The sequence below is a fragment of the Chanos chanos genome, chromosome 5 (genome assembly GCF_902362185.1).
Source record: "Chanos chanos chromosome 5, fChaCha1.1, whole genome shotgun sequence".
Classification (NCBI taxonomy): Eukaryota; Metazoa; Chordata; class Actinopteri; order Gonorynchiformes; family Chanidae; genus Chanos; species Chanos chanos.
Window position 1 is genome coordinate 13,086,683 of NC_044499.1, and position 12,081 is coordinate 13,098,763.

The 12,081-nt window shown below is 43.2% G+C and overlaps 1 protein-coding gene across 1 annotated transcript in view; it reads left to right on the top strand.

The window, feature by feature from the left end:
* The window catches only part of ptprsb (protein tyrosine phosphatase receptor type Sb), a 41,933-nt gene that overhangs the window by 23,932 nt on the left and 5,920 nt on the right, over positions 1 to 12,081 (top strand). Inside the window, exons 12-25 of the mRNA XM_030774663.1 lie at positions 1,720 to 2,031; positions 2,920 to 3,113; positions 3,680 to 3,706; positions 4,499 to 4,616; positions 5,036 to 5,629; positions 6,460 to 6,554; positions 6,852 to 7,102; positions 7,721 to 7,808; positions 8,493 to 8,708; positions 9,583 to 9,740; positions 10,530 to 10,541; positions 10,887 to 11,035; positions 11,501 to 11,503; positions 11,993 to 12,081. The exon at positions 11,993 to 12,081 is cut by the window's right edge and continues 9 nt beyond it. Coding sequence (XP_030630523.1) covers positions 1,720 to 2,031; positions 2,920 to 3,113; positions 3,680 to 3,706; positions 4,499 to 4,616; positions 5,036 to 5,629; positions 6,460 to 6,554; positions 6,852 to 7,102; positions 7,721 to 7,808; positions 8,493 to 8,708; positions 9,583 to 9,740; positions 10,530 to 10,541; positions 10,887 to 11,035; positions 11,501 to 11,503; positions 11,993 to 12,081 — 2,306 coding nt within the window. The remainder of the gene's footprint in view (positions 1 to 1,719; positions 2,032 to 2,919; positions 3,114 to 3,679; positions 3,707 to 4,498; positions 4,617 to 5,035; positions 5,630 to 6,459; positions 6,555 to 6,851; positions 7,103 to 7,720; positions 7,809 to 8,492; positions 8,709 to 9,582; positions 9,741 to 10,529; positions 10,542 to 10,886; positions 11,036 to 11,500; positions 11,504 to 11,992) is intronic.

Sequence of the window (12,081 nt, forward strand, 5' to 3'; positions counted from 1 at the left end):
ACATGGCCAGAGATAACAGTTTTTGAAAGCAATTACACATTGTCATTATTTAATTTGGCTTGTCGTATTTGATAAAAGTAATTGAATTATTCCATGTCGGTTTAATTATTGCATTACATGACATGGCATGTGGGCAGAACTGGTCGCTGGCTTATGTAATTGAGAGAGGGAGTTCAGAGTGGTGGCGTTATCAGGAATATTGATGATTAAGACGGCTCAGTGTGGACTTCTTATTATTTTTAATAACTCTCCCAGTTCCATTCGTCTGGCAGACTAGCGCTCAACTCTGTCGCTTTCACACAATTACACTCAATCGCAGAGACCAAAGCCTTATATTAACCACACTGCCATGCAAATTAAATTGCCATAATATTGCGCTCCCCAGCATAGAGCAGAGCGTTATTGCTGGAAAATTCTGAGGTTTGAGGGAGGGTGGGATATTGAGAAGTGTGTGTTTGAACTCAGAAAGTCTTTTTGAAATGTCACTGAGATGGATGGACAGGTATGTATCAGTCCAGACAGAATCCGCTATTTTATGTCCGCCTTTATTGCATTATATTGTTTATGAGCTTTTGATTTTATCTCATATTTCCTTTTGGGTCATTTCTGTTGTCATTAAATCTATATTTTCTGTTGAGCTGATGGTTTTCTTTTGTTCTCATTGCTTTAGTGCATTACTTTTCTTACTGCAAAACCCTTTAAGCTAAAACTTTATTTTGCTTTATTTCAGCTTTTGTGTCTGCATCTCATTGAACGTGAACTATTCACATTATAATAAAATTTTTATATGAGATGCAGCTTCCACAAAGATATAAAAATCAGAACAGCCTGCAGTGTGCGGCATGCGCTACTGTGAGGGTGTCGAAATAACATCTTAATAGAATAACTTTCCAGCCATAGCACCGAGAATATCGTGTTGCTTTTCACCAATGAAAGACAATAAATCATTTGATGATCATTTCTTGAATCAAAACAAAATCAATCATGTACCCTTTAATGAACTAATAATAAACCCAGAAGGCTAAAAAACCAATTAAATGTGATATCTACCATATGGTACAGAGAAACACATAATCCTTGTACAAAGTACAACCACCCTCTTCAATAAGAGTTGATCGATTTAAATTAAATGCATATTGCTAGTTCAGAATGTCTCACCACTTGGGTTTGACTACCGTTACTGTCACCATCTGGACAGGAAGCCTGAGACCCACTCTAGTACCCTATCCATCAATCTCTATTTGTGCAGACATGCACTAGATGGAACAGGTGACAGCTCTCCATTTCACACTCGCTTTTCCCTTAATTGGGTTGTCCATTGTGGTTCAATACTCTTCTGTCATCCCTGTCTCTCTGTGAACACAATACTGTGAAACCGAGTTGTTCAAAAGGAGAAAATAGTTATCGTATGATAATAGCTTATTTTCTGTCATCACCATCACCATCAGTATCAGTCATATCATGTGGTGCCATGATTCATTTTGGTTAACTTTATTTATTTATTTGTTTTTATTAGTACCTTCAATTGATTTATTTCTATATGTTTTATAGTTGCATTCATTTTGGGTTTTTGTTTTCTTTCGTTTTTTTCTTTTTCTTTTTTTTTTTTAGATTTCGTTCTTTATTTGACTTCTCCCAACTTTTTCTTTCTTCTTTTTCGTTTTTTACCTTTTGACCCTCTGTGCCCGTACCTCCCGTGATCTCTGTCTGCCCGCGCAGAGCCGTCAGCCGCTCCGCGTGAGGTGCAGTGCAGTAGTCCCAGTTCCACATCATTGCTGGTAAGTTGGAGACCTCCACCAGAAGAGAGCCAGAACGGAGATGTGACTGGATATGAGTTACATTACCAGGCCGTTGGTGACAATGGACTCATAGAGGGACCATTAGAGATGCGCCGTGTAGAGCATGATTTGGGACAGGCCTTACTGCAGGAACTGGGGAAATGGAGCCGCTATCAAGTCTCTGTGGCTGCGTTTACCTCAAACGGGGTCGGCCCGGAGAGTCCGGGTCTGGAGTGCCGGACAGATGAGGACGGTAAGAGGCACTGTACCAGTTAAGTGCACCTTATATTTAAATCAGTATTCAAGTGTATGCCAGTTAATCACCACTGGTCAACACAAGGCTCTGTTCATTGATTTTACGATCAGGATGACTTTTAGAGATCTTATTAGAATGGTGTAGAGGAAAATCTATCAATGTTTTCTAGTTGATGTTTGCTATGTTTATTAATTTCCCAATGGGTCTGTCTAATTTGCCAACCAAAAAAAGAAAAGGAAAAAAAAAACAAACAAAGAAAACAGAAGTGGAGTCAAGGGAGTGACAGTCATGTTTGTGTTTTACTGACTCTCTTACATAATGGTCTTTTTTTTTTCATTAGACCCGCAGACCCTTATTTCTTAACCTGAAATAACACCAGAATATTCGCTTTTTACACCGCTGTTTTTTAAGCATCGGAATCGATATACAACACTAAACCCTGTATTTAGGATATCATGAGCGCACACACTCTTAAACACCTTACAAATCCTGACAGTTTAACAGAACAGTAACTACAGGGAGATTTTAGCTGGTCATTTGAACAGCAGAAAAATACAATTTGAGTCTGTGTAAAAAAGCTTCTGAGACACTAGCAACGAGAATTTAGTTTTCCCTGTTTCTCTTGTGTTTTTGTGAAGACTGATCTGTAAAAACAATATGCTGTAGGTTTGCAGGTTTTTCCACTAGGATTGTTTCTCTCTCCAGAAATAGCCTCATCATAACCTAATATTACAGAAATAGTTTGTTGAGTCTAGCATTGCACTCCATTCACTCTGAGAGGACTAGAGACTATAGAGGCTAGGACTATATTTACAGCTCTGTTCAGTGTGTACTTGCTGTTGCAAGTACAGCCTAATCAAGCTCAGGTGTGTTTATATCCCGCAGTGCCAGGAGCGCCTCCTGACCAAGTGAAGGTCCAAGCTCTCAACTCCACAGCCATCAGAGTTACTTGGCACTCAGTGTTGCCAGGGCAACAGCATGGTCAGATCCGTGGTTACCAGATTCACTATGCCCGGGTGGAGAATGGAGAATTGCACGGGCTGCCCCGAATCAAAGACATCATGCTGGATGACTCCCAGGTGAAGTCACAGCCTCACTCAAAGTCCTGCTGGAACTGACCTCTCCCCTACTGTTTCTGTCCATGTGAGCCTAGGGCATTTAGATAATGTCACCCAATAAAAGAGCAGGACCCCAGCTTTCCCCAACCCCCCCCCCCCAACCCCCCCCCCCCCCCCCCCCCAAGCCCCCAAGCCCCCTATCCCCTTTTTAGACGTACACCTTTGGAGGAGCTAATTTTGAAGAGAAATAGTTGATCATTTTGAAAGCCATTGAAAAAAAAAAAAAAACCGTGAAGGACAGTCTCTACTGACAAACTGATTTGAAGATCCATTGAATGAGCTTAGCTGTTTGTTGGTCTTTGTGTTTTTTGTTTTTTTTTTCTTTTTCTGTCAGGCTGTCCATTTTTCCATTTTATGAGATTTTTCTTTCTGTCTTTTCTCTCTCTCTCTCTCTCTCTCTCTCTTCCTGCCTCCCACGCTCCCCCTGTTCTTGACTCATTCTTCTCACACTCCCGCTCCTTGCTCTCTCTCTCTCTCTCTCTCTTTTTTTTTCTCTCTCCTCTGTCTTCCTGCTCACGGGGTGTTAGTGGGAAACGGATGATGCTGCGGAATATGTGAGTACAGCAGGCAGAATAGAAGTAAACTTAGCTTCACGGAGTGTTGCATAAACCTGGTTATGAAATCTCTTCATGAAGCCCAAGTGCCTCTCATAGCAATGCTTCTGCCATCTCACAGCACATCCAGATATCATGAGCAAGCAGTTTCAACTGCAGAATCTCCACTTGCCGAAGTTCATTAGCGCAAAAAGAATGTGAAAGGCCTGACTGCACTGTCTACTGTGCTTCTTACACGGGCTGTAATGATGAAGTCAGGTGTCAGATTCAGTTCTCTCGGATACTGATAGTACAGGAAAAAAAAAAAAAAATTCTCCCTAGCCACTCTTTATTCATGGGCGGCTTGAGATCCACAGTAAGAAGCATCGATGTTGTGCTAGATATAAGGACACAGGGGCAGAAAGAAGAGAGAGAGAAAAAAAGAGAGCTTTAGAGGGAGAGACATTTGGGGTAAAAAAAAAAATGCTTTCTTGGTTTGTGTTAATGTTGTTCTGTTGCAAGTGGAGAGTGGTTTCAATGCAAATTTCACAACACGAGAGAAGTGGTATGTTAGTCTACAGTGTATACTCAGTAAAAAGCAACTGTCTCTCACATTACATCAATTTACACACATTTCCACAATATTATGAAATATAATATAATACTGTATAATACTTTAGCATCTTCTAAAATATATGTACATATATTAGTCTAAATTCTGGAAAAGCTCATTTTCTGAGTGTTTAAATCACATCAGTCAACTTTGCTCTTTTCCTGAATTCCATTATGAAATGTTTTGTTTATTATCTGCAGGAGATGATTATTGGCGACCTCCAACCGGAGAGCACCTACTCTATCACTGTAGCAGCCTACACCATTAAAGGGGATGGAGTTCGCAGTAGGTCAAAAGTGGTGCAGACTACTGGGGCATGTACGTACCAAAGACAACACTTTGTTAGTGTTACAATTAGAGGGACTATTAAGAACTCAGGTGTTACTATTAAATAGCGGTAGTTAATCAGATTAAAAGCCATGCTGGAATGGTTGTGAGATTTAGGGTCACAGTATTCTTTGCATGCTAATTAGCAATACGTATCTTCTTTTTTTTTCCACCATGGGGTCCTATTTAAAATATTTATAGTTTTTCTAACCCTTATTTCTGCCTTAATTTAATCAAATTAAAAGATTCATCTTTCTATTTTCTTCACGGTTTTCCCCAGATAGATCTTTGTCTTAGCGATGGAAAACCATAATTAATCACAATCTAGTTGTAGTCGGAAGAAAAGACAGAAAAACCTTTCTGTTTACTTGAACAATGCTGTCTTTTTCTTTCTCCAATGTGATGCGCAGTCCCTGGTCCTCCCTCCCTGTCTGTTCGGCTGGTGGAGGAGACATCTGCTTTAGTGAGCTGGGATCTCAGGCAGCCCTCTGGCTCTGTGGAGGAGATACTTGGGTTCCAGCTGCAATACGGACTTAAAAACGACACCCCATTACTGTCTCTGGAGCTGGAGCCTAAAGAGATACAGTATCTCGTAGATAATCTGCTCCCAGGGGCCACCTATGTGTTTACCCTATCAGCAAAAGGCTTTTCTGGCTACGGGGAAGAGTCCCAACAGGAGCTAAGCATCCCTGAGCTCCCTCCTAAAATCTCCCCAGTTCTTTCTCGGAGTTTCAATGCCACCTGCTGCTCTTTGCAGTTCTCGTGGCAATTTCCCGAGCCCTCCAATCACAACTCTGTCATCACAGAGTACACGCTCGCATACAGCGAGACAGGTAGCGCCCTCCCCCCGCGCCAGCTCACCCTGCCCGCCACAGAGTCTGGCTACACCATCCACGGACTCAACCCAAACCAGGAGTACGATGTGAAGATCTGTGCGCACACCAGCGCTGGGCCCGGCCCATACAGTCCACAGGTCCAATATCGCACCCTGGCATTCGACACAGGTAGGGATTGAGGGTTTCCTGTTGTCGGGATGAGAAAATGGAAGCAAGAGAATCCCTCCCCCAGGCACCACTACCACCACCCCCCCTCACCATCCCCTCCCAACCACAAAGGGAAAAACACGAATGACATGGTGGGGGGGACACTTTACTGTGTGACACACACATACATGTAATGCACGCGGCTAACAGTCACTGACGACAGTCACTACCTCAGGTTTTGTTTTGTTTTTTTACTGAGGTAAGTAACAAACAATGAGTGAAAGTCTTGGCTGCATCTGGTGGAATCTCATGGTAAGTGTCCTAAGGTTGGTTTCTGGATCCTCTTTTCCTTTCATATATCCTTTCATTGATTGATTTGATTTCGTTCACCCCAGATCTCCCTCACTGTCTCCTCCAGGATGTTGCGTGGCACGCTGAGATTTATCATTTTTCATTGACACACACCATCTGTGGTTGTCTGTGTTGATTTTGTCCGTTTTGTTAATGTGTCCTCCTTCAAACTCAAATCATAACCTTCGTAATAAATGAGAAGAAATCTAGGTCGGATCTCTCTGGGATAGCCGCTACAGCATATGTAGTGTTCCTGGATGTTCAGTCAGCTGTTACCGACCATGCTTTCACCTTCTGTATCCCAGAATTCCCTTCACAGCAGCCGCCAGTCCCCAGTGCTGCAGGCATGGTCTGAGGAACAGTTGGACTCCGCTTTGCTCTAAATCTCCCGCCTTTCTCTTCACAGCCAAACTCATACTTGCTGCCTTTTGGAACTGAGTCGGGGGCTTTGTTTGGTTTGCCTTAATTCCAATTTTTGTTTGGTTTGTTTGTTCTGACAGATGTGCCAAGGAATTTTTCAGTGAATCTCGCGACCAAAACGAGTGTCCTACTGACATGGGAGTTTCCAGAGAGCAGCTCCCCCTATCGTTTCATTGTGAGTCATAAAAACAGCACTGGACGTTAGACAAGAGATTGGCATGTTTGACCAGTCAGGACATTTAAGCAATGTGTATGAAATAAGGTTAGGTTTCGTTAAATGTTCATCGAGTTATATAACCATAACTACGTTTTATACGACTAATTTGTAAACATAATGCTATTTAATTATATTCCTTCTTTTAAGTTGATTTAAAGATTAATCTTCAATTAAACAGCATCATCTTTTCAGCATTATCAGAATGTAAAGCTTTATACAAGCAGATCAGATGTACAAGTATGCGTTCATGTTTAGGTGGAGTATAATCGTCAGAAGATGGAGGTGGATGCCAGGCTGAGAAAGGCAGTCATTCCTAACCTGCAGCCGGACACCAGCTACGACTTTAAGATCACCAGTCCGGAAGGTAACATGGGCGGACTACGCCACCGCATCCATGCTAAGACTTCGCCCCCAATCTCCATCCGCCGTCCCGAGGTGGACCACAGTCGAGAGACCGAGGCCACTGTTACCATCATCCTGCCCCCACTGGACACACACACCATCAAGTGAGCGAGCACTGCAGTATCCACATAGACATACTGTATCATATTACATGGGTATTGTGTGAAATACACACTCACACACACCCACGCACACGGACACACACACACACACACACACACACACACACACACATATATGCTTACACATGTAGTCTGATCAAGGCAACATGTGAGGCCTTTTGGACATTCTTTGGAGCATATTTATTCATAAAGAACACGCTTATGCTCACACACGCGGACACACAATCTTTCTCTCTCTATCCTATGGTTTAAATAATTTAAAAGCTCGGTCAATTTGTATTGCCAGCTGTTTCCTGCTCCTCCTTACTTGACTAAGGAAGAATATCATATCAGCTCCCAAAAGCGCATTTGAAGTCTAGACCTGCAGTATCTCAGCAGGACAAAAATACTTGTCTATCGCACACATGCTAGTTACAGGTGTAATTCAAAGACTTGTCAATCGGGTCTTTGATCTTTTGTGTGTCAGAAAGCATGACATTATGTGAGACCAACAGCTTCTTTCAGCTTTTAGTGAGAGGAGAAATCATTAAACGGTTCTGCTGCGCAGCTGTAAGCCCGGTTAATGAGAATAAGAGCTGTGCTGTTCTCCTGTCCTTCTAGAAACATCTATGTGGTGGTGGTTCCTTTGAAAAGAGCCAGGGGAGTGATACCACATCTCAAGAGCCCTGATGAAATGGACCTGGAGGAGGTGAGCAGAGCACCAGTTATTACTTGGATACTTAAAGAAGGTCTGGATACTTACTTGGATACTTAAAGAAGGTCTGGTCAATTTCCAATGGCAGTACAGTGATGTTAGAGCTAGTATTCAAACTGGAGTTGGGGGGATGGACATACTCTGTCAGATAAGCTTATGTGAATCTAACTGACAAGACTGCTCAGCACTGCTTATTTGCTGGGGTCGCACAATTTGAGCCAAGCGAGCTGGCTTGGCCGGTCCGGCTCCGACTGTTGTTCAACACTGACCGTCATCAGCAGTGTAGCAAGAGTGACATTTATATCACACAAACAGGCAACAAAGCAACACAGGTCATAAATCAAAGTCTACACTGTCAGTATGTCAAACACAGTTTAGTGTGTCTTAAACTGCAGCTCTGTCTTTACAGAGGACATTTGAGTCCTATGCTACAGAGAAATGCAGCGCTCGCTCGCTCTCTCTCTCTCTCTCTCTCTCTCTCTCTCTCTCTCTCTCTCTCTCTCTCTCTCTCTATCTATCTATCTATCTATCTATCTATCTATGTTTATATCCCTTCTTCCCTTCCCAGATCTAAATGATACAGTACTGCACAAATATGAACACTCACCTTAATAAAATACCAATGTTAATAATGGTTAGCATATGACAAAGTTGTAATGATCTCTGTTCCTGTTTCAGCTGTTAAAGGACATCAGTCAGAAGCAACGTGACCCAAGGCAGCGACAGGTCGACCTGCGGAGGGCATATATCACTGCCCGCTTCACAGTCGCAACCCTGCCGGCCTTCTTCACACTCGGGGACCAGTTGGACTACGGGGGCTTTGAGAACCGTGCCCTGGAAGCCGGCCAGGAATATGTCTTCTTCATCCTGGCTGAGCTCAACTCCACCACTGGGGTAAGGCTTCGGCATTTTACAGAAATGAAGGCCAGGGATTGAATGCTAATGGTAACAGCTTAATGTTCTCAGTGTGAAACCATGTTAGAGTGTAATATGTGTTTATTGCAAAAAGAGGTTTTATAGTTATTGTCTGTTCGTTCCTTGGGGTGTTTGTGTACATGTTTGTTTTACCGCATCTTATGGTCAGGACAGAGTTTTTATTCATGGTACAAGGTATATAAATGCAGTGTCTCGTTCTGTAGAACAGAATATACACTCATTGGCCGCTTAATTGGAAACATCCACCCTCTAGGAACACCTTACTGGTGTACAATTACAGACTATGGCCCATCTGCTGCCATGCACAACTTGTGTCAGCCATTGTCTAGTCCTTCATTAGCAGTCGGTTTCTGACTACAGGAGTGCTGATGACTGGCTATTTTAGGGTGGTGGACCACTTTAAACCCAGCAGTGTCACTGGCATGTATAAAAACCAGCAGTCCTGCTGTGTCTGATACACTCATACCAGCGTGAAACCCACCGCCATTCCACTGCCATGTCAGTGTCACTACTGTACTGAGAATGGGCTGCCACCCAAATAATATCCAGTCAAAAGCAGTCCAGTGGTCAGGAACTGAACACTGACCACTGATGAGCGGGGGAGAGGACGGCTGATAAACTGCGCATGACAGCAGACAGGTGACAGTTTGTAATTATACACCTACAAGGTCAGCGTACCTCATACCTCAAGTTGCCAGTAAGTGTAGGCGTAAACATATAGGTGTCATTCAATCATCTCTTTACTCTTGTCCGTACATGCATCTTACCCAGGTCTGGTCCTCAGTGTGTGCCGTTCAGAGTTATGCTTCACGCTGTGTGTTTGTGTGTTCAGAAGATGTTTGTGGCCAGCCCCTACACGGAACCAGTCATCGCCCCAGACTCGGACCCACAACCTCTGGACGCAGGAGACGGCCTCATATGGGTTGTCGGTCCCGTTCTGGCTGTCGTCTTCATCATCTGCATTGTCATCGCCATTCTTCTGTACAAGAAGTGAGTGGAATAAAAAAAGAGGGAGTCAATTCTAAGCTATAAATCTGAGTAATGAGATGAGATTTCCAAGGATAGACATGGACAGAAGCCTAAGGACAAGGATAAAAGAGGCGATTCAGTACACCTGTTAGAAATAAGAAATCTAAAAATCCGAAATTTCCTTAGGGAACATGCGCTCCAGTAACAGTGCAAGGTTCTTCTTTTATTTTATTTTCGTGAGAGAGAAAATACAAGTCTAAGGTGACCTTTTCCAATACCTCTCACCCGACCAAACTTAGTCAATGAGGTGAGACAAAGTCTGAGGTGGACCACCTCTGATTTGTCTGGTTTGTGTGCTGTTGTTTGTTTACATTATAGGAATACAAACGATTCATCTTACTTTTGGTGCTGAGACTTGTTGTCGTGTCGTGCCTCAGTTGGCAGCCATTTTGGATAGCCTCAGCCTCATAAAGAGAAGGTCTTTTCTGCCAAATTGCCGATGTGACCTTGATGTAACTCTGGCTTCTTTAATAGGATATATCAGAGCCTATTCGACAGATAAATCTGCCCTTGGGCCTGATATGTCCCAGGCCCCGTCTACTTAGCCCCGGAACAGTTCAGTCCTCAGGGGACGCCACGCTAAACTGTCCCCAATGAAGAACAGTGTTATCTGCAGGAGGTGTCATGTAGCCTGTGCATACAAATGCAAAATATTGATTTTTGTCTTTCTCTCTCTCTTTCTGTCTGCCTCCTCTTTCCTCTCACCCTCATTTTTAATTTAAACTCTCCTGCGTTGCATTTGGACACCAGCAAACCTGACAGGTAAAGTTGCGCTGTTTTAATTGCTAACAGGAGATTTAAGTAATTTTAGAAAGAAATGATATAAAAAAAAACACAGACATTCAAAACTGTAATTTGAAGCGTAGGATTTCCAGTTATGGCCCTCTTTGTAATCATCTGGATAACTGTAACACTATTGAAAAGGGATATGACCTCCCTAGTAATGACTGTTTATTTTAAAATCAATCTTAAGTTCAGTTTATGAATGTGTTTTTGTGAACAAATTATTATTTTTTTATCACGTTAAGAATATGATTGTGTGTGTATGTGTGTGTGTGTACGCGTGTGTGCGTGTGTGTGCATATGCGCATGTGTTTCACTCATTAGCAAAAGGAAGGATTCAGAGCCAGGCACTAAGTGCTTGCTGAACAATGCAGAGATGATAGCTCACCATCCCACGGACCCTGTTGAGATGAGACGCATCAACTTCCAGACTCCAGGCACGTATGCTGCTCACTCACTGACCCCGCACATGTGTTGATGGAACAGCCCGGCTTAAACAAACGCGTCCTTGAAAGTGAAGAAAGGCCCACTAGGTCAGCTCATGGCCTTCACTGGCTGAAAGAAGAACAAGTGCATTCAAAGCATGCAGCAGGATACTGCATTCACTTGTGGGGCCTTACTGTTTTAATAAACTGTTACCTGTAGTATTTGCATGTAAACATTAATTGGTACTTTGCATAAACACATATTTCTACCATAAAAGGATAAACACTTGCTTCAAGGAAAGTTAGTCACTGGTTGTTCATTTTGTTACTCACACTATGAGAGCAGGACATAATGGATACCCCGCAGCTGCAGTCTTATGTCGAGGTTCATTCATTTTTAAATGCTTGAATTCATTTAGTTGGGTTTTTCCTTTTTTCTCGATGAAATGGCCTGTTTCACACAAAAGAAGTCAGAATTACACCGGTATTGGCAGTGAACAACACATGAAGAAGCCAGTGTGGTTTTAGTGAAACTCAGCAGAAATTCTCCACCATCACTGCCATGCTTCTCTGCGTTCCGTCTCTCTTCAGGGCAGAAACAAAATGGCCACCTCTCAGGAGGTGCAGTCATTTATGATTCATAAGTAGAATCACACCTGCTCTGCAGCCTTCCGCCAGCAGCCCACCTACCACCTTTCCACCCTCTGTTCTTCACACACACACACACACACACACACACATACTCTCCCTCTCACTCTCTCTCTCTCTCTCTCTCTTTCTCTCTATCTCTCTCATGCACACACACTCACGCACACGCACACAAACACACACACATGCGCACGCACACACACACACACACACACACACACACACACACACACACACACACAGATGTTCTTGTGATTAAGCTGTTTTTTGGGCTTTTTCAACTCGTTTGCAAGGCTGAATTCCGTGCTCTTTCTCATATGACCTTTGCTCTCCCCCACACTCCCCACCCCCCTGCAGGTATGATGAGTCACCCCCCCATCCCAATCTCAGATCTGGCTGAGCACACAGAGCTTCTGAAGGCCAATGACAACCTGAGGCTCTCCCAG